The sequence below is a fragment of the Dipteris shenzhenensis genome, chromosome 12 (genome assembly GCF_047967505.1).
Source record: "Dipteris shenzhenensis isolate YYH24624 ecotype China chromosome 12, Dip_SZ_1.0, whole genome shotgun sequence".
NCBI lineage: Eukaryota > Viridiplantae > Streptophyta > Polypodiopsida > Gleicheniales > Dipteridaceae > Dipteris > Dipteris shenzhenensis.
In genome coordinates this window covers 15,713,977-15,736,857 of record NC_141607.1, presented here as the reverse complement: position 1 = coordinate 15,736,857, position 22,881 = coordinate 15,713,977, and the positions used below count along the sequence as shown (strand labels likewise).

Sequence of the window (22,881 nt, the reverse complement as noted above, 5' to 3'; positions counted from 1 at the left end):
CGGTGATACCTTTTCAAAGGTGGAGAGAATGTTGGACATTGCCTACAGGGTGTAGTAGCATCTTGAATCTTTTCGGTACAAGGTGTTGCGTATAGGGTGTAGTAGCGTCTTGAATCTTTTGGCTAGAGGGCGTTGCCTACAGGGTGTAATAGCATCTTGACTCTTTGGGCTCATAATGGTCTCCTAGTCCACCAAGTAGGTGGGAGAGATGATCTCTATAGAGAAGGCATGTTGCCTAACTTTTGCTGACGTGGGTGCCTCTCTCAAAGATGACCCTACATAGCCAAAGCCTCCATCGGGTATACTCTTCCTTGAATGGTACGGGGACATTTGTCCAACAATTCCCTAGTCTCTCCATCAGTTTGATCAGTTTCTTTGCTCTATGGGTGAGTAATATCTGCTTCTACCATCTCAATGGATCTAGCCCTTGGTTGCTTGAAGGGTCAAGATGAAGAATCTTGCTCAACTTGGATTATAGAAGGTGAGTGAACGCATGTTGTGTAGGCTCCAATCCTCACACCATTAGTAGTGATAAGCCATAAAACAAAATTAGAGAGGGGATCCATTTTTGTAGAACTCCTCCATCCAAATACAGTTGTCCATCCACCCATCACAAGCTCTTTTGCTTGGCCTTTGGGATGGTTGCCTCTATCTCCCCATTTGACATTTTGCCCTTCTCATGTATGCCAAGCTCCAACATTGACATGTTCCATTGGTTGATGTGGATGGTAATTGCATGCCACATGGACCTGGCTGGGCCACCATCCCACTTGTTCAATGGATTCGTGTCAATGAAATATTTTTCCTATTCCAAAGATTAGAAAGCATTTCGAGATTGTTCCTTCCCTAGGTAGAAAAGATTCTTGAGATCCTTATCACCAAGAAAATTGGGAAGAATGGCTACCTTTATCTATCTGTAACCTTACTTATAGGTACATTGGGGAAAAAGAGATCGCTCTATGATTAAGTTTGGCATGCAATGTTTTGGCTTGATTTTCCAGGTACCAATGTTCGAAATATTGTTCATGAAAAAAATTAAGCAAACATCATTAATAATGCACAAGGAGAGGTTTTCATGCTAAACTAGGTGGCAATTTATAAAATGATGTGGCAATATGAGATTTGTAAATACCACATGAGTTGAAACTGCTAGTGTGCTGTGCCGACCTGGAAAGCATCCAAAGCTTCTACACATCTGGATCTCTGAATATGCCAGGCTCTATGCTCGCCAGAATCTGCCACAAAGTATCCACAGATGCATGGCAGGTTTGTACAGAGAGAACATGACTCAACCAAATGTCGTCGAATCGAAAGAGCCCAAGAAGAGTCTCTCATAAAACATTTGAAGCCCTCAAAGAGAAAGCCATGCTACCGAGCCCTAGGTCATGAAGAAAGGAAAACGTATATAGGTGTTCAAAGGTCTAGCGATCCCCTTCCAAATGATCCTTGCCTATCTGTAGTCTCAACGACAGTGTTGAATAGACTCTCAGCAGAGAGGCAATGAGGACAACTTGAATTTGCTCAAACCTCGACCTCCACTAGAATGCAATCCCTTCATGAATAGAGAGCCAAAAGAAAAGAGTGATTTTTGATTCTTGAGGGATTTCTAGAGCCTCTTCCAAAAGGATTTTTGCATATCAGCAGAAATCTGAATTCTTTTCCAATGAGGGGCTCCGGTGGGCTTCTAGCCTCTAAGGCTGAGCTAGAATCTCCTGGCATTACTAATTGTGTACCAAACGAAGGAGGCTCTTCTCTCGGTGCCTTGCATCAATCCATTCCCACTCCCCAGGGTCCCACTGCAAATATTTTATGGGCACACTTTAGTGACCTGGGTAAGGGTTTAAGCATCATTTTGACTCCAAAAAACAATGCTCCACATGACCTAGAACCCTGACAAGCTGAAATGCAATATGCATAAGGATATCATCCGTAGATCTAGATAGCTTGTCCCTCGAATGAACATCAAAGAGCAAGGCATCCCCATTTGATTCACGTAGTCCCACAACCTGACGAGGGATCTCTATTCTCGAAAAGGCTCCTAGCCATGTGTTCCTAGAGTGAAATTCGTCACCCAATAGAACCCAATCCAAGGGTATGAATACATCAATCTGTTGTATTCTCCTTGCATTCCTTCTGAGGTGGCTTACTAATTGGAATCCATGATCATCTGGAAGGAATCTAAAGATCCTCCAAGAACCTACAGAGAAAGCATGACCTCTCTCCCATAAGGACCATTGCATATAGTGATAGGTACCTAGTGTTCAGCCATGCTCGTCAAGTATACAATGATTTCACATGATGGGTTGCCGATCAATCTCTTCGCGAAAGGAAGGGGGGACTCTTTGAAGAATACTCTTGAAGTTGGCCCAAGCTTTTAGGATAGCAGCCATAAGAGGAGAGGAAAGTACTTTGAGATGGGCTGATGTAAAGATTGATCTGATACCCTCATTCCAATGTCCACCTGAAAAACGAGTGCAGGACTATATGCATTTAGTAAAGAAATCCTTCCAAGGTTCCTACCCTAGCAAGCTTCTTTTGACCACCGCCTTGCATAATAAATCTCTGCTTTGCAAGTCAGGATCTATTATATTGAGTCCACCTTCCCATTTGGGTAGGATCAGAGTGTCGCAAGCCACCCTAGCTTTGCCACCATATGGACCATTCCTATCGGTCTCTTGAGCTGGTGATGCAGTCCCTAGAATGGCACCAACAAGAACAAAAATACCAAGCTATGGCTAGCAATAACCACACCTTGGAAGTGTGGTCGAATTTGGCTGAGCTCCAAAAAAAGCGCTTTCTCTTGATACTCTCCAAAACAAGAGCAAATTGCTGCGATGGAGACATGCCCACGCCTACTTGTTAGCCCAAGCCCCCACAAGGTTCAGGTGCCACTATCAGCCTTAACCTTTGTTATTTTCTAGCTCTTTTACTACAGGAGCTTGACTTTATTGTTTTTTCATGCGTCGCATGATGTACTTCTCCCTTGAGTTTTGCTCTTGGAGTTTCATTCATACTTAATAGAAGTCTCTTTTTTGGAAAAAAGAGAAACTATCAGTGTGAAACGATAAGACCTCTAATCTCAACCTTTCTTCGAAATCAAGGGTGACGGGCACTGAGATGAACCACCGAGCTGTCATAATCCTCACACATATTCAAGCTCCTGCATGCTAATCCAAAAAGCCCACAAATCTTTAGATGGATCTAGTCTGCCACATGTCATCATTCTAGGGTACCTCTTAAACCCCTCTCTTGGGATCACATTTAATTCATTTGCCCCTAGGCACATTTACACATTTAATGCATTTAAGACCCATAGCCTTAGACCCATCTAGTTCGCGCCATGTCACCCTCATCAAGGACCTTGACATTGATTCCTTTGACCATTTACATGAAACACAATAAAATATAATACAAAGGTTGATCCTCTAAAGGAAGATGTCCACTGATCCTTCCAAGGTCATATTATCTCTACTTGAGTGTAACATTCCTTCCCTTTTCAGGTATCAGCGTCCTTGATGATAAAATCTAGAAATGCTCTCTACATCTGCTATACGGATTCCCAAGTAGCCTCAGATAGAGGTAGACCATGCCATGCAACAACACCGTGGGTATCTTCTGATTGCATACTTACATTGTTCCTCGGTCCAGGATTCTTGTTGGTTTGCACCTTGCATTATCCTCTATCTTCAGAAACAAAACAATACCCTCGATTAGTGAGTCACCTGGGTGGTGCAAAAACTACTTTAAACAAGAAACATGAAACACTGGGTGCACCTTACAACCCTGTGCTTAAGTTTTTCAAACTTTCATAACCAAAACTAATGTTCCATGAGGCAAATTCTTTTAGCTTGTAAAACATACATCACATCATTCATCTTGAACTGATAAATGTGCTTTTTCCAATCTATGGTTGGATTCTTCTTTGAATGCCGAGCCTTACCCAGAGCTATATCTGCGTGAGCAAGTCTTGTCATTTCGAAATCAAGCTTCTCTGCATAGTTCTGAATTCTAATTCTTTGGTCCCATACTTCCGTTGAACTTCCATCTGCCATCCTGACTGTATACACATAGTTAGATGGGCTAGTCTTTAATTTCAGCTCCAATGGTGATACTTGATTTAGAAGGAGTCTCACCTGGCTTCGCCTGCTTAGCTTGGCCGCTAGGCTGGGAGACACTCCCTTTGCTAACCCATTTCTTCTTAAACCTAGTTTTCTTCGGGTACTCATACCGAGTCCCAACCTGCACAAATCCACTTGGTCTGTTTCCTTTGGCATTCTCATAGTTCGAGGCTATGGCAATTGCTTCATCTAGCGTGTTCACATACTTAGCCTGAACTTCCATCTTAATCCAATCGTTCAGTCCAAATATAAAATCTTTTACCTGCACCGATTGAGGTAGAGGTTCATAAACCTTCATTACACTTTCTTTGAGTTTATCAGTGTATTCAGCCACTGATAAATTTATGTGATGAAGGTTCCTATACTGATTCCAAGCTCGTGATGCTTCATTAGGAGGCAAGAAGTGTTTTCTAAATTCTTTCTTGAACCCCTCCCAAGTAGTGGATGCCACTCCATACTTCTGTTGTTTTATCCACCATCTATCCGTTGCCTCATTAAACATGTGGGTGGCCTCGCGGATTTTCTTCATATCATTCCTGATTTCACAAATGGCGAAAACCTCATCCCATTTGTGTAACTAGGTCTCTATGATATCAGAACTACAGTTAGATATCCGACCAAAATACTTTTTTGGCCTATAATTGACAATATTAGGCACCTTAGCCCTCCTAGGCTCGACCGTATGAACATTGGTTTCAAGCTTTATTGGAGCTTTACCTTTCTCCTCATGAGATGGTCTAGTAGACATATTGTGAAGCAGTTTTCTAAGCTCGGATTGCCCTACATTTGCTTGCAGTTGTTGAGCCAGAATCTGTTACAAGGCATCCTCTAATAATGCAATTGTACCAGACAGTTTATGGCCCGTTGTGTGCGACACTTGCGGGGTCGGCCGGACTTTCAATTCTACGGGATCCATCCTAGAAGCTTCTTCTTTAACTTCCATTGCAATAGCTTTGTCTCTATCCATAAGTAGGTTTTTATTTTTTATATTTTTTTAAAATAAATGTTGTCTCAAACTGAAATCTTAAAATGCATGTTTCAATTCCAAAACCCCTTTCTATACATGCATAATCCCAAATATTTGCAACCAACCAAACTACCAGAACAACTTCTCAATTCATAGCTATACGAGCATATATCCCAGTCCTTGCAACTATTAAAACTTTTAGTTGTAAATCTGCAGAATAACTAGAACGCAATCATTCAACATAAAAGACATAAGATGCCCCTTGGTCTTTTGCTGCGTCAAGAAATCACATTGCTCTTGCAAACCACATCCAATATGTACTTGTGACTAGCCTCATGACCAGACCACTTCATTGGCACCCTTCTTGACATGTAACCTTTTGCAATTGAAAGAAGTTGTTGGCGACGTAAAACTCTACCAATTCTTCTGCGCTCAGCCCGAGCACCGCTACCGCCTGATCTTAATAGCACTCTACCACCGCAGCTCCACAAGCGAAAAGATTAGCCCCAACAAGATCAATACGTAACGACCCCAAGCCCTCGGCAGCATCTTGAACGATTGGACCGTTAGTGTGAGCCACTAGTGTCGTTTCTAAAATCCCACTGTCCAGGACTTCATTTCCTTTTGAGCTTTAACGATAAAACCTCTAATCTCAACCTTTCTTCCAAATCAGGGCGGGCTATGAGCATTGAGATGAACCACCCAGCCTATCTCTGTGTCAGCAAGCTCTCATCATCCTCACACACATTCAGGCTCGTGCATGCTAATCCACAAAGCCCACAAATCCCTAGATGGATCTAGTCTGCCACATGTCATCATTCTAGGGTACCTCTTAAATGCATCATTTACCCCTCCCTTGTGATCACATTTAATTCATTTGCCGCTAGGTACATTTACACATTTAATGCATTAAAGACCCATAGCTTTAGACCCATCTAGTCTGTGCCATGTCACCCTCATCAAGGACCTTGACATTGATTCCTCTGACCATTTACATGAAACACAATAGAATATAAGACAAAAGAAGGAAAATGTTCATTGATCCTTCCAAGGTCATATTATCTTGACTTGAGCGTAACAGTGTGCTGTACGATGTACAATATGTAGGCTCTTGTAACCCAAAAATTCAGGAACAGAGGGACTTTGCAACCAATCCAGAATGGTCTAGGATAGGATTAACTCTGCTGAAAATGGCCTACGTCAGAAAGAGGAAATGATATAGGACAGTTTCAACTATGCTAAATTTGAGAGTTCTTGGGGCTGCAGAACTTAGTTAGGACCTCACATGCCAAAGAATTGAGAGTTCATAATAAAACGAAAATTTTGGGTTAAAATGTGACATCTACATGTGAATTTGGTGTTACTGATAATGATCTGTAAACTAGAAACTTTTTTTTTTTTTTTTGCAAAAAGAGACTTCTATTAAGTATTAAAGAAAACCGTTAGAGCAAGCTCCATACGGGATACACCATGCAATGCATGAAAAGCTCAAGAGCCAAAAAGAAAGGATTGGGGCTGATAGTGCCATCTCAATCCGGTAGAAACCTCTGAGAAAAAGGGAGAACCCCTCCAAACTCAAAGAAATACAGTCCTCCTAGAAGAGGCTGCCCGTGAAGGGCCCTGCATGCTAGCCCATATGGTTATCAAAGTGTGAACCGTGTCAATCCAAATACCTGTGAACACCTGTGATGGGTGTATCTGGGTGTCATCCAAGGCCTCTGTACATTTGGCTCTCCAAATGTGCCAAGAGGAAATGCTAGCCAAAATCTCCCAAGAGGTGTCCACTGAAGCATGAAAAGCTCTGAAGGGAGTAAGTGGTAAATCTTGAAGAGAGCAGGGGTCTATCACCTGCCGACGGACCGAGAGTGCCCAAGAAGAAGGCTCACCCTCATAAAAGACCTGGGGCCCAGTAAGGGATAATCATGCGACCAAGCCCCAAGTCATGAAGAAAGGGGAAGTATGAAAAATGCTGAGTATCCGAGCAACCCCTTTCCAAACAGTCCTCGCTTGACTACAGTCCCAAAGGCAATGTCGCATTGACTCCTCTGCAGAATGATAGCGAGGGCAAGTGGGATCAGCCCCAAATCGTGATCTCCACAAGTTCACTGCAATCCCTCCATGAATAGAAAGCCAAATGAAAAGAGTGATCTTTCTATTTCTGAGGGATTTCCAGAGCCTCCAGAAATTCCTGTGCAAATCTGTGGTGATGAAGAAGCTGTCCCAGTGGGGGGCTCTGGAGGGAATCCAACCTCTACTGCTCAGCTGAAATCTCCTGGCATTACCAACCGTAAAACGAAAGAAGGGAATCCCTCTCTCGCGGTGCCCATGATCTATCCACTGCCACTCTCCTGGGTCCCACTGCAAGCACCGGATAGGTGCACCTCCATATAACCACAATCTCCAGGATCCCAGGGCCAAGAGCAGAGGATCGGGGTCTAAGTATCACTGCAAGCCCGCTCCATGGTCCACAAAACTAGCAATCTTGACAGGCTGAAAGGCAATCTCTAGAAGAATATCATCCGTGGATCTAAAGAGTATACCTCCATCCCCAACATCAAAGACCAGTACATCTTCCCCGAGACCTCGAAGAGCGATCACCTGTAGAGGAATTGTTGTCCTCGAAAAAGCTCCCATCCAAGTGGTGGATGTAATAGGCATCTCAACTGTCCATTCCATCGGGATGGCTGCATCTATTTGCTGAATCTTGCGTGCTACCCCTCTGAGGTGATTCACAGACCGTATTCTCTGATTCTCATGTAGCTTGATAAATGCTTGCCAAGTGCCTACTGTGTAGGTAGGGCCTCTCTCCCATCTAGACCACTGCATGTAATGGGAAGTGCCCAGTGGTCTGCCATGCTCATCAAGTATACTATCGTTCCAAATGATCAGCTGCCTATCAATCTCTTCAAGGGTAGAGAGCGGAACCCTTCGAAGAGTGTTTCTGAAGCTCCCCCAAGCTTTCAGGATGGCAGTCATGAGAGGAGAGGCAGGAGATCTGAGAGGGGCGGAAGTAAAAATCCAGCGAGGGCTATCGACCCAATCATCTCCTAAGGTAGGTGTGCAAGTTTGAATGCATCCAAAAAAGAAATCCTTCCAAGGTTCTTGCCCAGGCATGAGTCCCCTCACCACCACCTTACAAAGCAATGCCCTACACGGCAAGTCCGGGTCAATGATATTAAGGCTCCCTTCACATGTAGGGAGAATAATGGTCTCCCAGGCCACCCTCAATGCAACATCTGTCGTGCCATCAAGTCCACTCCATAAAAAGTTCCTAACTATCTAATGAGCTGAGTGATGCAATCCCTAGACCTGCACCAGCAAGAACACAAAAACCAGGCGGTGGCCAAAAGAACCTGGTTCACTACGACAACTCTAGATGCAAGGTCGAGTTTGGCTGAGCTCCAACAAATGAGCTTTTTCCTTATACTCTTCAGTACTGGGGCCAACTGCCGTGCTAGAGAGATGCCCAATCCTACCTGGCATCCCAAATATCTGACAAGAACTCCCCTCTAAATCCAGGAAAAGCCAATGTCAACTCCTCAGTCTGGAGTGTCCTCATCATTGATCCAAAAGCCAAAGGATTTATGCTAGTTAATGTGTGCCCTTGCAGCTGAGCCAAAGATATCCAAGGCTGTCCAGAAAGAATCAAGTGACTGCGAAGAGACCTCAATAAAAATAGCAGTGTCATTAGCCAACTCATAGTCAAGAAGCTCGTGCTCCTGTCTCAAGGGCGATCTCAGCCCATAAAGATCAGCCTGAGATCTAAGGAAGATACTCATAGCTTCTGCCACAAAGAGAAAGAGGAAGGGGGCTAAAGGGCATCCTTGACGAACTTGCCCCTCCAATTAAAACCTAGCTGTGGGCTGATCTGTAAAGGGAGGCCATCCCTCTAATCCATGCATCTGTAAATCCAAATTGTAGAAGAGTGCCCTGAAGAAAACCACAATCTACTCTGTCATAGGCTTTCTCAAAGTCCAAGAGTAGAACTACCAGCCTCTGCCTGCTCTCTGCATAGCCCACTCTGTGGCTTTCCAAAAGGAAAAGATATTATAAAATATGCTCTTGCCATGCACAAAGCCTGTCTGAGTATCATGGATGAGGTCTGGAAGAAGGGGCTGCAATCGGATGTTGATCGCCTTGGCAAGGATTTTGTATAGAGTGCCTAAAAGAGTGATGGGTCTCCAATGGGATACAAAATTCCTATTGCCACCTTTCGAGATAAGGTGTATGAGTCCCTTGGTCGATGAGTCAGGCATCTCACCCGAGTCCCAAATGCCCTGCAGGGTTGAAGTAATATGATCACCTATCATATTTCAAAAGGCTGTAAAAAAAGATGGAGTAAGACCATCGGAACCAGGGCACTTGCCCTTATGAAGGGCGGAGAGAGCAGTCCTGAACTCTGTGTTGGTAAAGCGTCCATCAAGTGAGCATATCATCTTTGGTGTGACCAACACAGGTAAACTTTGCCAAACTACATCTCTAGCCACATCTCTGGCCTGTGTGTCAGGATCTGCAGAAAGAAGGGAGGTATAAAAATCTGTCGCTAAGTGTATGACGATATCCGGATGAGACTGCAAAACGCCGTCAGAGTCAATAAGCTGTCTGACACTCTCTCTACTATGTCTAGGACCAAGTGCAGAGACAAAGTGTTTATTGACTCTCCCTCCCATCTATATCCAAAAGGACTCTTGTGCTTGAAAGGCATACTCTGCTCTCTGATCAAGTAATGTCTGTAAGTGAGCCCTTGTTGCAGCAAGGCACTCCTGTATCCAAGCATCTGATGGTCGTCTTTGCTCCTGCCTCTGCAAGGCTGCCAACTACCAGCGGATACCAATCTCCCGCTTGAGTACCTCACCTTGCCGAGCACTAGCGATAGAGTGATAAAAGTTGCTGATATTGGCAAGTGCAGTGGCCACATGTGAAGGATGGGCCACTCCCCGTGCAAGTGAGAAACCCAGATCTTCAAGTCTGCTTCTGTGAGAGTCTCATCTGTGTATAAGGCATCGGGGATCCTGATATTGTGAGACCGTCCTCTCAGATGGGGCTCTGAGATAGACAAAACTACCGGAAAATGGTCGGAGGTGGAAACACCAGGTGCAATGCAAACTGCCCCCCCTCTATTAAGAGCCCAATCATCCGTATAGAATCTTTCAATGCGAGCGTGGATAGGCATTTGCACCCTATGGTCCAAGTGGTGATCAGCTGTTCAACTACATCGTTTTATCTTACGCGGGTGCAGAAGCCCCAACAGCTAATCTTAGATTTTTGATCTTTAAAACAACAAAATTTCTAAATTTGTATGATTGGACTTATTCTAGTCTTACAAAGGTATATTTTTCTATCACCTTAGCGGACATGCAAATTCTTTGAATTTTCGTCCAAGTGGTGATCAGCTGTTCAACTACATCGTTTTATCTTACGCGGGTGCAGAAGCCCCAACAGCTAATCTTAGATTTTTGATCTTTAAAACAACAAAATTTCTAAATTTGTATGATTGGACTTATTCTAGTCTTACAAAGGTATATTTGCACCCTATGGTTCGACCACAAAAACAAAAGTGATTGAGCTGAATATGAAATGCATCATCTGACCAAACATCTCTGCCATTGAACCTGAACAAGAAGGCATCCCAAGCTGCTCTCTCGAGGGAATGAATACCATTTTCTCAGCCCCCTTGCTTATCGATGGTGCCAAGTCCTTTTGCAACTACTGCAGCTCGTCTTTTGAAAATGTGACGGTTCTCGCGGCCGGTGTGTGCAGTAATGGGTTGATTGAATGGGTGCCCATTCGTCAATCGAGGTGGGGAAGGCCGACTCAAAAACACAAAAAAAAAACTCCATCCACTTTCTTGATGCCCAGGAGACTCGCAAAAAAACGGGGGTACACCTGAAGGGAGAGGGTGAAGGAAGGAGGGAGAGAGGAGAGAGAGCAAGTCAGAAGAAGGGGGTAGGTTGAAGGAGGAGGGAGGTTGAAGAAGGAGGGAGCTGGAAGGGGGGAGAGGGAGGGCAGCAAGGGGGAGGGAGAGAATGGAAGGGGACAGCAGGAGGAGAGGGGGAGGTGTGAAGAGGAGAGAGGGAGGGGAGGAGAGAAGGAGGGGGGAAGAGGAGGAGAGGGAAGGGGGGAGCAGACAAGCAGGGGGGGGAGGTGTAAGCAGCAGCGGGGGGGGCAGCACAGGCAGCAGCGCGGGGAGGAGAGAGAGCAGCAGCAGCAGTGGGGGGGAGGGGCTACAACAGCAGCGCGGGGGGGAAGGGGAGGGGAGGAGAGGGGAAGGGAAGGGGCAGCAGGTAGGGAGGGAGGGGAGGGAGGAGGCAGCAAGGAGGGGAGTTGAAGGGAGGGCAGCAGGAGGAGCGGGGAGCAGCAGCGTCACCTAGAAACTGATTATGGAACATTGAAATGTCCAAATACTGCTGAATCTTTTAGAATTTCTGTTTGTCAGAAGGGAAAATACTATTTTAGCCTTGTCGTGCTAATGATTTATTTCAAAAGAGCTTCATTCTAACACGAATATTGTGGTTACAGAAAATGGTACAAATGATGGGTGCAGTTTTTTCAAAGCCTTTGATTGCCAACAGAGTTACTCATCTCATTTGCTACAAATTTGAAGGTATCCTGCTCAACATCATGATACTTTTATCTCTGTTTATTGTGATGCAGGCCTGCCCCCTTGCCCCTCCCCTTAACACAAAAAAGGGAAAAAAGAAAAAAAGAAAGAGGTAAGAAAATGTTGAAACAACTTCATACACTGCACACACATTAATATGATTGAGATATACACTGGGATCAAGAGATAAGAAACCTAACTAAAATTTATTATTGCATCTAATGAAACTGATGATAACAACCATCACGGATCCTCCTCATCCTTTCGAGGCTTGCTGGAGGATCATACAACTAGTGTTAGAAATTACCCAACAGAGGGTACGCACAGCGGAAGACTGATAGTAATGCCCAGGAGCTCACACAGTGTGGTGTGGGTGTGGAATCACAAACTTTTTTACTTATGTGCATTCAATAGATGTGTAGACTCATCAATAGACAATGAACGGGCCAGATAGAGAAACCACCAAAATATATATTTCTGTCCAAAACTATGGACACAATACAAGAGAGATAGATCCAGAGTCCCACCAATGGTGTGGTGCTTTGATCTTACCACAAGGTTTTTCTCCTATCTGCCAATTATCTCTAGACTTGAGCCTGCGTGCTCCACCTCGAGCTTATGTGGATTCTCCGTCCTTTGACCTCAGCTCCTTGCTGCCCTAGAAGACAGCCAAAGTCTCAGCCTCACACTTGAGCTAAGTCTGCAGCAACACTGGTACTCCTTCAGCTTCTGGATGTAGGCCCCAAGGGTTGTGCTCTGCTGCTCCTTTCTGCTCTGCTGGAAGCTGCACTGCTGGATGTGAAATGAGGCCTGTGGCTTCTGCTTTTATAGGCCCCCAAGGGCCCCTTGAAGTAACCGACCAGACAGCCCTAAATGGGCCGACTGGCTGGTCTGTTTGGGCCGACCAGTCTGCCCCAAAACCAGCCCTTTAAGGGCTCCAAAATCAGGGCCCTTTGGCCCACACTTTTAGGGCTTTTGGCCCTCCAATCTAGGCAAGGGCCCAGCCTATATAAGGCATGCCACTGCCCACTGTCAGCCCCATTTGCTGCTCCACCAGGCCTGCTGGTTCGGCCCTCTGCCAGGTTCTCTCCAGCCACGTGTGCAGCGCCGTACACTGCTGATGTCATCGCGCCCTGCCAGGTCAGATCTAGGGCTTGCTGTCCCCACCATCTGCACTGTAATTCACGCCATCTGTTGCAGCCTTGTTCTCTTGTGAGGTGCTCCATGTGGCAGCCCCCCCTCTCTCTCTTCTCTGGGCATCTTCTGCCCTAGGTCTCCCTCCCCCACGCTCTCCTCATTTGGGGGCTTACAGATGGGGAGGTGACCTTTCCAACAACTAGAACATGTTTTCTAAGTGCTTACAAGGAAGGTTTGAGTATAAGCAACACTCACTATCTGCACCTCGGCAACGATACATGTAATATAGCCATGATAGAGAAGAGACAGCCGAGCATCATGATAGATAGCCGAACATCACGATTCTGAGGTCACGGCAAGATGCTAGGAGTAAATTCGTCGACAAAACTAGGGGCAAATCTCCTTCAAACTCAGTGTCGTCGAAGCATAGTGGCCTCCCTGACATAAAGAGCTAGGCAATGCTGATCCTCGTAGTCCATCACTCGTGAGAGAGGTCCAAAGCCATCCGTGAAGAGACAGTGGAATCTACCTCTGAGCTCATAATATAGCGGGCATCTGCAAATGAAGTGCTCCTCTGACTCCACCTCTCCCATGGTGCAACAATGGCAGATCCTGGTCTCTCGGCCTGGTCGCCGTCCATCCTCCATGCGTCGCATCCTACCAGCCTCTATCTCGAGCTGATGCGAAGAGACTCTAAGCTGGCCAAGGGCAATCCTCAGTGAGTGGGACATGTGGATACCTGTATAGCCTGGTGGAATGACAAATCCATCCTCTGAGATCCGAAGGAAGTGGTCACGATATGTGGCCATCTTCGTCGGAAGCTGCGTGGGATAAATCCAAGTGCGATACGTATGAAGCTGCAGCAAGTTTGCTCTCGTGACCTGGCTAAGCTCGTGGCGAGTCAACTCGAGATGAGGGGCTTCTATGCTGTATCGGAAGGGAGGTAGTCTATCCATGTCTAGTCCAAGAGATGTGAGCCACCTAGTGAGTCTGAAGTACCAGCAGTATCGGGCCCCAGATCGTGCCAACTCCATAGAAGATGCAAGTGCTAACCATGGCAACCGAGCTCTGCCTGCTGCTGAGTCTCCAAACTCCCTAACCCTATGCAAATACATGACCGACTGAAACGCTGCATCCAATGCAAGGGGAGTAGCTCCAAACTCTGCTAGCATGATCTCGTGCGGAACTGTAGCCTTGGCCCTAATGAGCCGAGAGAACATGATGATCTGTAACCTCTCTACTCGTCTCCAATCTGCAGCGCTGAGGTCTCCTGCCCAGAAAGGAGCTGCATACATCGCAGCTGGTCTCACCAATGTATCAAAAAGCAAGGATTTCGTATCGGGATGCTGAAAGTGGGACTGAAAACACTGACGCTCAAGATGAGCCAACGAAGCATACCCTTTACTAATCCTATCTCGTGCTGCATATGTCATGGTGAAAACCGGTCCCCTGAAAACTGCCCCCAAATAAGTGTACTCTCTAACAAGCTCAATGGGCTGTCCGTCATATGTGAAGCAAAACTCATCCGTGCTATAAATATGATCAGAGGTGTTGAAAACCATAACCTTGGTCTTGCCAAGGTTTACGGTCAACCCCCTGTCCTGGCAAAATCTGTGGAGTGCCTCAATATGTGCCTGGAGGCCCTGAGCAGTAGAGGAAATGAGAACCACATCGTCCGCATACAGGAGGATAGGAATGGAGGATCCTGAGAGAGTAGAGCCCACACCGCCTGTCATCTGTATAAACATCTCTAGCTCATCAATATATAATCCAAAGAGAGTAGGAGAGAGCGGGCAACCCTGCTTCACCCCAATCGTGCTGCATACCTCCTCTGAGAGCCCCTCATGTGTCCGAACCCGACCAGTGACCCTCTCATACAAAGCCATGATAGCCCATTGTATCTCTCCACTGAAGCCCATCTGGCGAATCCTCTGAAACAATCTGAATCGCGGAACTGTGTCAAATGCCTTCCTGAAGTCCACGAAGCAACAATAAAGCCGTTGCCTTCGTGACTTCGCCTCCTCTACCAGTGCCCTGAGTGTGAGGATGTGGTCAAGTGTCGAATGATGCCCTGAGTGTGAGGATGGGGGGATGAGAGAGAGAGAGAGAGAGAGAGAGAGAGAGAGAGAGAGAGAGAGAGAGAGAGAGAGAGGGAGGGAGGGAGAGTTTATTAAAGTCTTCAGAAGACCGATGGGTTTATGAGACTATGAAAAAGACCTGATACAAATCTAGCCAGAGGGGTCAAGCTACTAATCGAGCATCCACAACCATGCAAAAGTAGAAAAACTATATCTTGCATAGTCATATCAAAATAGTAGTCATCACCATCCTCAATTGCCGTCATAATACTAAGTCAAGTGTGCTCCCAGGTCAATGTGGTCCCTTCCCTCGTCATTGCGAGGGAGCGATAGCATGAAATTAGATATCGAGTGCAGCCAGCTCCCTATGGATGCAATCCTATGTTGTCTCTTGGTCATGGCTTTATGCCTAACGAGGGCGACAGTCACACTTGTTGGTCTCGCTTCCACTTTGAACATGGAGGAAATGTTCCCGAGTGTAATTTGTGCATCAACCCTCTGCTTGAGCTGCCGTGTCATTGGCTCAGGGTCTGATCATGTCTAGGACCTATAGGGGGGGGTCTATGTGATCATCATGCTTTGAGAAGAGTCCACTAGGGTACACTCCTCCTGTCTCTGAGATCGGAGTAGGCGCTTACGATGCCTAACTGTAACTGTCTGAATGCAGACATTCATCTGTGATCTGGAAAAGAGAGAGATCGGGATAACAACCCAGAGCTATCTCTGAATAGACAATAGAATCGTCCTCTGATCTCATAGTAAACAGGGCATTTGAAGATGAAATGTTTCTGCGGCTCAACCTCTTGTAGGCTGCACAAAGCACATATGTGCCTCTCCTTGGGCAAACCCTCTGCCTGACCACTCATAATGTGGAGTCTATGTGAAGAGACCCGAAACTGCCCAATGGAGATCCTCAATGAATGGGGTAAATGAATCCGTGTATACCTTGGTGGGTCAATAAACCCCTCGTCCGAGATATGTAGACAGTGATCTCTGTAGAAGCTGGGCTTCAATGGGAGCCTGTTCGGTTCCAACCAGGTCCAAAATGTGTGTAGCTGTACAAGATCCTCACATATGACTTGGTTGATCTCATGATACTGGAGTGGGGAAAATGGCGCATCAATGCTGTATTGGAAGGGAGGAAGTCTATCCATATGTAACCCCAGTCACTCAAACCATCTCACTGTGTGCACAAACCAACATCTTTGGTCACTTGCTGCTGATAGCACCATTGCAATGTCTCTTAATCTTGACAAATCATCATCCTTTGTCTCTGATCATGGAGAATGTGAATATGTTCCTCCTCAAAAGGGGCTGATATAATAGGGGCACATTGTAATTCGTGGTTCCCGTCATAAACTCACTCTTGCAATGGTCTCCACCTACCTTTGTCTTCGCACACATCACAAACAGTCTCCCGAGCTAACTTTATTTCTCAAATTTGCATCTACAAGAGAAGAGGCCATAATTGCTATGAAATTATCCATAGTTTTGATAATGGAGTCTTTTTAGTTCTATATCGCTTTGTTGTATCTACCTTGCTCCCAACCTTGATATCGGCTTGCCTTGAACGCTTTGTTAACTCCTACCCCCTATGACTTCGCCCAGCTTTTCAATGATAATTTTTAGAGCACACTTGAAAGATGGCTATTCACATATATCACGGTGGCCCCCAGCTCACATACATGTTGGAACTTTGTATAGTGGAAAGCTTCACTTCATTCATTAAGTTGTTGCTGCCACTTCACAGCCTCTTCTCTCATGTCCCTTCCCATCCCCTCAATAGTCTCTTTTGCACCACTTGTGGCCCTTTCTTCCTTCACATCACTTTTTTTTCCTCCCTCTAGTGTTTCATCCATTCAGCCCTCCCTGTCTCTACTTCCTCCAAGTCCCTCCACCCCCTCTCAAATTTAGCATGTTGATCAATTTGGCTTTTACAATTTCAATGGACATCTGAGGGCACATGAAGGGCATAGCGTAGATGCCTCAAATGGGCTCATCTTGGCTCATCTCAATCTAGATAAATGCTTGACCAGTCAAGCCATTTAGCGTAATACCTCTTGGTGCCCTTCACTGCCTAAGTGCAATCTCACATTGGCCATTTGCCTGAGGGCGATATGCTGTATAGGCGATGTATTTGGTCTCGGAAATTGCATATAGGCCCCTCTTTGGTTCTCACATCCGAACATACATGATTTTGTAACCACCTCCACACATAAACCAGTCTTTTGGGAAAAATTGCTCGTCCTTCCAACAAAGTCTTGCATCTCTTTTGAGAGTGCATCACCAACGCTGCATAATCTGTTGCTACTGAAGTAGGCAGTGTAGGAAAAGGACAGACCTCTATGACCACTTCAAAAGTAGCTCCAATGGTGGGAAGAAGTTAGTGATAGATTTGAGGAAGTCCAAGAAAACAAATGAAAAGAGAGGTAACCTTCTTGTGTTCTTTTGCTGGGTCAAATCCCAAGGGGAAAGGATGGAGAAAATCTTTTAAGGACGGCTACCCTCTGCCAAAAAATTGGATGTCTGATAGGTGCATCGAGAGGTCTTTTTTTTTCGCAAGAAAAGTGTATCGAGAGGCTAGGATGAAGGGATGCAAACATCTGATCCTTGGGAGATGACACTCTCTACTTCGACATCCTTTCTGAGCTGCTGCAAGTCGTAAATGTATTTTCTCATGGCTGATGAAGTAGGTGGGACAAGATAGGCTGAAGATGAGGCCATTGCCAATCAAACCATGAAGAAGAACTTGTAGCCTTGTTGCATTGCATTTGTGATACATTATTGCTTGCACGTGAGCGACAAGAGCTATGTGTGGTATCTAGTAGCAATTTTGGGTACCAACCATCATCTCCAAAAGGAAACGATAGAGCATAATGGAGGGCCATGTGTGAAGGGTGTAAGTTTAACACAGGATGCAAATCATTTTCATGTGTACGAAGAAGAGCAAACATCTTCAACACTTACTACCTTTGTGTCTCTTTTCTTTTTAGAACCCATCATTGTTCCCAATCATAAAAACAGCTATTCAGTGCTTGTTGGAAGGTTATTGATGATTACCTCTTTTTGCAACCAGTACGAGCTGCAAGGATTCATTTGTCTCTCAAAACGTACTGAAGGACCTTAGGAGAAGGGCAAAGGCTACAGAAAGGGGAAGGCGAGGCAGGGATGAGGCGGGAAGGGAACAGAGAGTTAGGGATGCGGCAGGAATAGAAAGGAGAGAAATAGGCGAGGGCTAGGCAGGCGGAGGACTTGAAAGAGATGGTGGAGGACCTGGTTTGCTTTACAGGGTTGTTGTATGGCCTGCTGTACAGGTTCACACAGCAGGTATGAGGCGGAAGGGATGGGTAGGGCAGGAATTGGAGGCAAAATGAAGGCAAGAGGAAAAGAATGAGGCGATGGGAGGTGTGTAAAGCAGTAGGAGGGCAGAGTGGAGCCTGGTGTATGGGCTTCCGTACAGGTCCTTACAGCATCTTAGGAGTGAAGTGAAGGGTGAGGAAGGTGGGTGGAGGCAGAAGGAAGGCAAGGGGGGAGGCTACGGGTAATCAGGGAAGCAGCTCTCATCTTCCACGAAGATAGAGAGACATTCCTTGAGAGCAGCTCTTATTTTTCTGTACTTTCAGCCTGGCTAAGTGGAATATAATGCATTTGATAAGTTCGTCCTTGAACATTGTGCTTTACAAAACAAGAGGCTTTCTCTATTTTGCAATGAACCTGTTCTCTTGATGAATTCATGGGTGTGTGTGTTTACATGTGTTTATGTGTGTGTTTTCAATTTCAATCTTTCGTAAGTTTGCGAGTCATGTCGAATTCTCACTATGAGGTTGACTGCAGGGGAGAAATACCGCCTGGCTAAACAACTTGGGCTTAAATTGGTGAATCATCGTTGGCTTGAAGATTGGTAAGAGAAGCTTTAGAAATAATAAGAAAAGTGTTTTTGGAACAAGCTCGATTCTAAATCGTTCCTTGCTTTATTGTCTTGTGTGTTATATGTGCAGCTTGAAGGAATGGGCTTTACTACCAGAAGATAATTACTTGAAGAGGTCAACTTCATCGGTCCCATCTACCATGTTCTTTAACTGTCAATAAGGGAAGTAATGCTGCCCAATTTAAAAAATATCAACAATGGGGGAGAACCCAGTTATTTTGATAAACCAGAAATGCAACATTTTATAAGGACAGTTCATTTTCCTCTGCCATTGAGCTTACTTTGTTTGAAGATATTTTTGTGAGTAATTTTATGTCTTTATATTTAGTTTTTGCATTGAATTTGGTTTTAACCTTTTTCAGTAGCTTTGAACTGGAGCTGTTAGAAGCTGAGGCAGAGGATTCAGAAGAGGATGGTGGAAGTACTAAAGTCAGTTCCAGTTTTCCTGAAGGGCTGGGTGCTGCATGCCATGAAGCTGCTAGGCAGAAGGCAGCTGTCGTAGGTTCACCTGCTTGTAATGAAGCTCCTGGGAAAAAGGTAGTCGTCACAGATATACCTTCTTTTTCCAATTTCTATGAGGAAAGGTTGCCCTGTATGACTGGGGCAGTCAATGAATCTGGAAAGATATGTGGATTTGATAACATGCGTTCAGATCCAAGGGCTTTGAAAGCAAAATCTGACATTATCGCAGGGGAAGTTGAGCAAACCTCAATAATGGAGAAAGAAACCTTGATGAAACCTCAGATTTCTGTTTCTGAAACTTTGCCTTGTATGACTGGGGCAGCCAATACATCTGGGAAGATAAGTGGATTTAACAACATGCCTTCAGATCCTAAGGCTTTGAAAGAAAAATCTGACATTATCTCAGGCGAAGTTCAGCAAACCTCAATAATGGGGAAAGAAACCTTGATGAAACCTGAGTTTTCTGTTTCTGAAATTGTGGTGACAGCCACTACAGTAGCAGAAGATGCTAACGGAGCCTCAGGAAGAGCAAGTAAAGATCAGAGTGTGGTAAAGATTGAGGATGACGTTTTAAATGTAAACAGAAGTTCAGAGACCACAGGAGGCATTTCCCCCAGCTCTAATGGCAGAGACAAGAAGTGGACCAATTGTAGTCCTAAGTGTAAAAAAGTAAGCCCTTTAAAGCCCATAGAGCAAGACTTGCAACAATCTTCTGAGGAACACATGAACTGTGAGGGGGCAAGAGATTCAAGGAGTGTGAGCTCATTGGAAGTAGGAGATAAGAAACAGGATGGGGGAAACTCCTGTAACAAGGTTTCACAAAAAAAAAGAAACTCCTGTAACAAGGACAAAGGATTCTTTGAAAAAGCCGCTGAAGCAAATACATTTAAACATCACCAACGGGGAGTTTCGGACCAGAAAGATGATTGTAAAGGGCCAGACAACACAGAGGAACTGGGCACTGTGATTTCCAATTTGCCAGGTGCTGATCTAGAGAGTGCAACCTTTGATAAGCTTGCTGCTGTGGATAAAGGTCAGAACACTACACTGATGGACCATTTGGATTCATCTAATCTAAAAGAAGGAAAGCAATTAAATCAAGACAGAGATGAGAGGCATGCTCCTTCTCCTGGTGGTGTTCTGCTAGCCAAGAATGCAGTTGAACATAAGGTGAATGCTTTGTCTAAAGTGCTTCAAAAGAGATCAAACAACATGTGGTTTGCAATAAGTGGGCGTCAAGAAGAAAGGAAGTCTCTTCAAGCTATTATAAAGAGGCTTGGAGGGAGGCTTTGTCGGGATTCTCATCAGTGGTCTCATCAAACAACTCACTTTATAGTAGCTGGTCCTCTCCGTCGTACTGAAAAATTCTTTGCAGCAGCTGCAGCTGGAAGGTGAAATCTTTCTTCCATTTTTTGAAATGGTTGGAAATTTAGTCATTTTCATGGCTGCATGTGTACCCACTCCAGCTGCATATGTTGATATGCTTTGTTCAGGTGGATACTTAAAGCAGATTATTTGAAAGCAAGCGATGATGCCAAGGATTTCCTAGATGAAGAGGACTATGAGTGGCATGGTCCTGGAATGAATGATGATTGTTCCATCAGCTTTGAAGCTCCAAGAAAGTGGCGGACATTGCACGAAAGCACAGGACATCGTGCTCTTGAAGGCTTGCGCATCCTTATCTATGGAGAGTGTATTATACCTTCCCTGGTAATCTTATTTCTATATCATGAAGAGGAGGGCATTGGAAACAAGACTAGTGTCTTCATTTTGTTTATATTACTTCCGGAACCTGCATATCTTATGGCAATGGATGTTTTTCTAATTTCTTTTTTGCACCTTTCTAGAATGGTCGTCTTTCCGTCGTGATCTTATATCTGTTTCCCAAAGAGTAGGGCATTGGAAACAACTAACAGTAATGGCTTCACTAGGTTCATAGATCTCCACAGCTTACATGTTATTTTACAGCAGAAATTTTTGTTTCCAATATCTTTTTGCATGTGTCTCGCATGCTGTGATTTAACACATTATGTTGATATATATGCACCTAAATTTCCTGAATCATAATGGCACACTGCAGGACACTTTGAAACGTGCCATAAAGGCTGGTGGGGGCGATGTTTTGGCAACCTCTCCACCTTACACTCGTTTCATTGCTTCTAGGGTTGACCTCGTGATCATAAATCCTGAAACTCCTAAGGAGGACCACTGGGTCCAAGAGTTTGTAAAGCATGGACTGGCTTGTGTGACAGCAGATTTCTTGGTTGAGTTTGTATGCAAACCAAGTTCGCCTATTGAGAGGTATGCTTTATATGATACGAGCTTTGCTGTTAGTGGTGTTTTGCAGCGGCTCCAATCCAGGATTCAGAATACAACAGGTGAATTCAGTGTAATAACTAACACAGTAAAAGTAGAAAAGCCATGTAAGGGACCTCTTGCAAAGGCAGTTGAAGTGATACCTGTTGACTTCTGCTCAAGTGAAGAGATTACCTGTTCAGTATGTGGTAAAATGGACAGAGAGGATGTCATGCTTTTGTGTGGTGATGATAATGGACGAGGGTGTGGAGTCGCTATGCATATAGATTGTTGCACACCTCCCCTTGAAGAAGTTCCTGCTGAAGATTGGTTTTGTGTGCAATGCACAAAACCGCAATCCCGACGCGGAAATGGAAAGCGGAAAAAAGCTTTGTGAATGTAGGAAGTTTTTGACATGGCAGATGTGAAAAAGTTACTTATTCTCATGGCTTTTCAAAGCCAGCATTGCTTGGGCTAGAGGTAATGCAAAAGCCGGTTATCTCAGTTTCAGGCAGACCTCACACAATGTTCAATCTGTTAGCAACCCTTCAATGCCATTATTTTCTGCTGCAAGTGAGGTTCTGGGTTGATTCGTGAAGGAAATCTTTTCCTTGGCAATTGAGAGAGCATGCCTAGCAAATAATCATAAAGGAAAACGTCTCCTTTGAGAGTTGAACAAAGCTTATGTGATCTGTACGTAAAAACTGTTAACATAGTCTACCATGGTCTGTCAAGTGATTGGAGGAGACATGATGTCAGAGCACACATTTGTGCTCCTGTTTCATTAAAAGAGAATGTAATGGATGAGCCATAGAGCAACCTTTTTAGCACTACCTTCCCAAATTTCTTTGAAATTATTTTATGGGATTCTTCAGGTTTTTGTCATTCTTTCATCTTTGTTTGTATTTTTTGGTCAAGATGATGTGTTGTTTTCCAAAATGCACTTTGCTTGATGGTGTTGTCAGTATGCTCATCGAGAGTTCATTTAGGGTTAATATAAGGACTTAGTAAACATTTAGGTCACATTTAGCCTTGGTGGGCATGATCAAATTTATGACAGGACGTATTTCAAATGTATGACAAGAGGCTCCCTTAACGCTAATTGCCCCTCTCTTTTCATCATTCTCCTCTTCCCTTTTGATCTTTGTTCTTTCCACTTAACATGAAATGGAGGATCTTGTTTGAAGACTTTTGGACATTATAGGCTATAAGAACTCATGTAAACATTAAAGATGAAAATATTTAGTAAAGCATAAAATGCAATCACTTTACTAGTCACAGATAGTAGGATATGG

General features: G+C 44.7%; 1 protein-coding gene across 1 annotated transcript in view; it reads left to right on the top strand.

The window, feature by feature from the left end:
- Positions 1-22,417, top strand: part of LOC147895877 (transcription coactivator) — a 33,819-nt gene extending 11,402 nt beyond the window's left edge. Inside the window, exons 5-10 of the mRNA XM_087382761.1 lie at positions 11,605-11,689; positions 18,736-18,802; positions 18,900-18,944; positions 19,192-20,682; positions 20,785-21,001; positions 21,372-22,417. Coding sequence (XP_087238887.1) covers positions 11,605-11,689; positions 18,736-18,802; positions 18,900-18,944; positions 19,192-20,682; positions 20,785-21,001; positions 21,372-21,983 — 2,517 coding nt within the window. The 3' untranslated portion in view covers positions 21,984-22,417. The remainder of the gene's footprint in view (positions 1-11,604; positions 11,690-18,735; positions 18,803-18,899; positions 18,945-19,191; positions 20,683-20,784; positions 21,002-21,371) is intronic.
- The last annotated feature ends 464 nt before the right edge of the window (positions 22,418-22,881 follow it).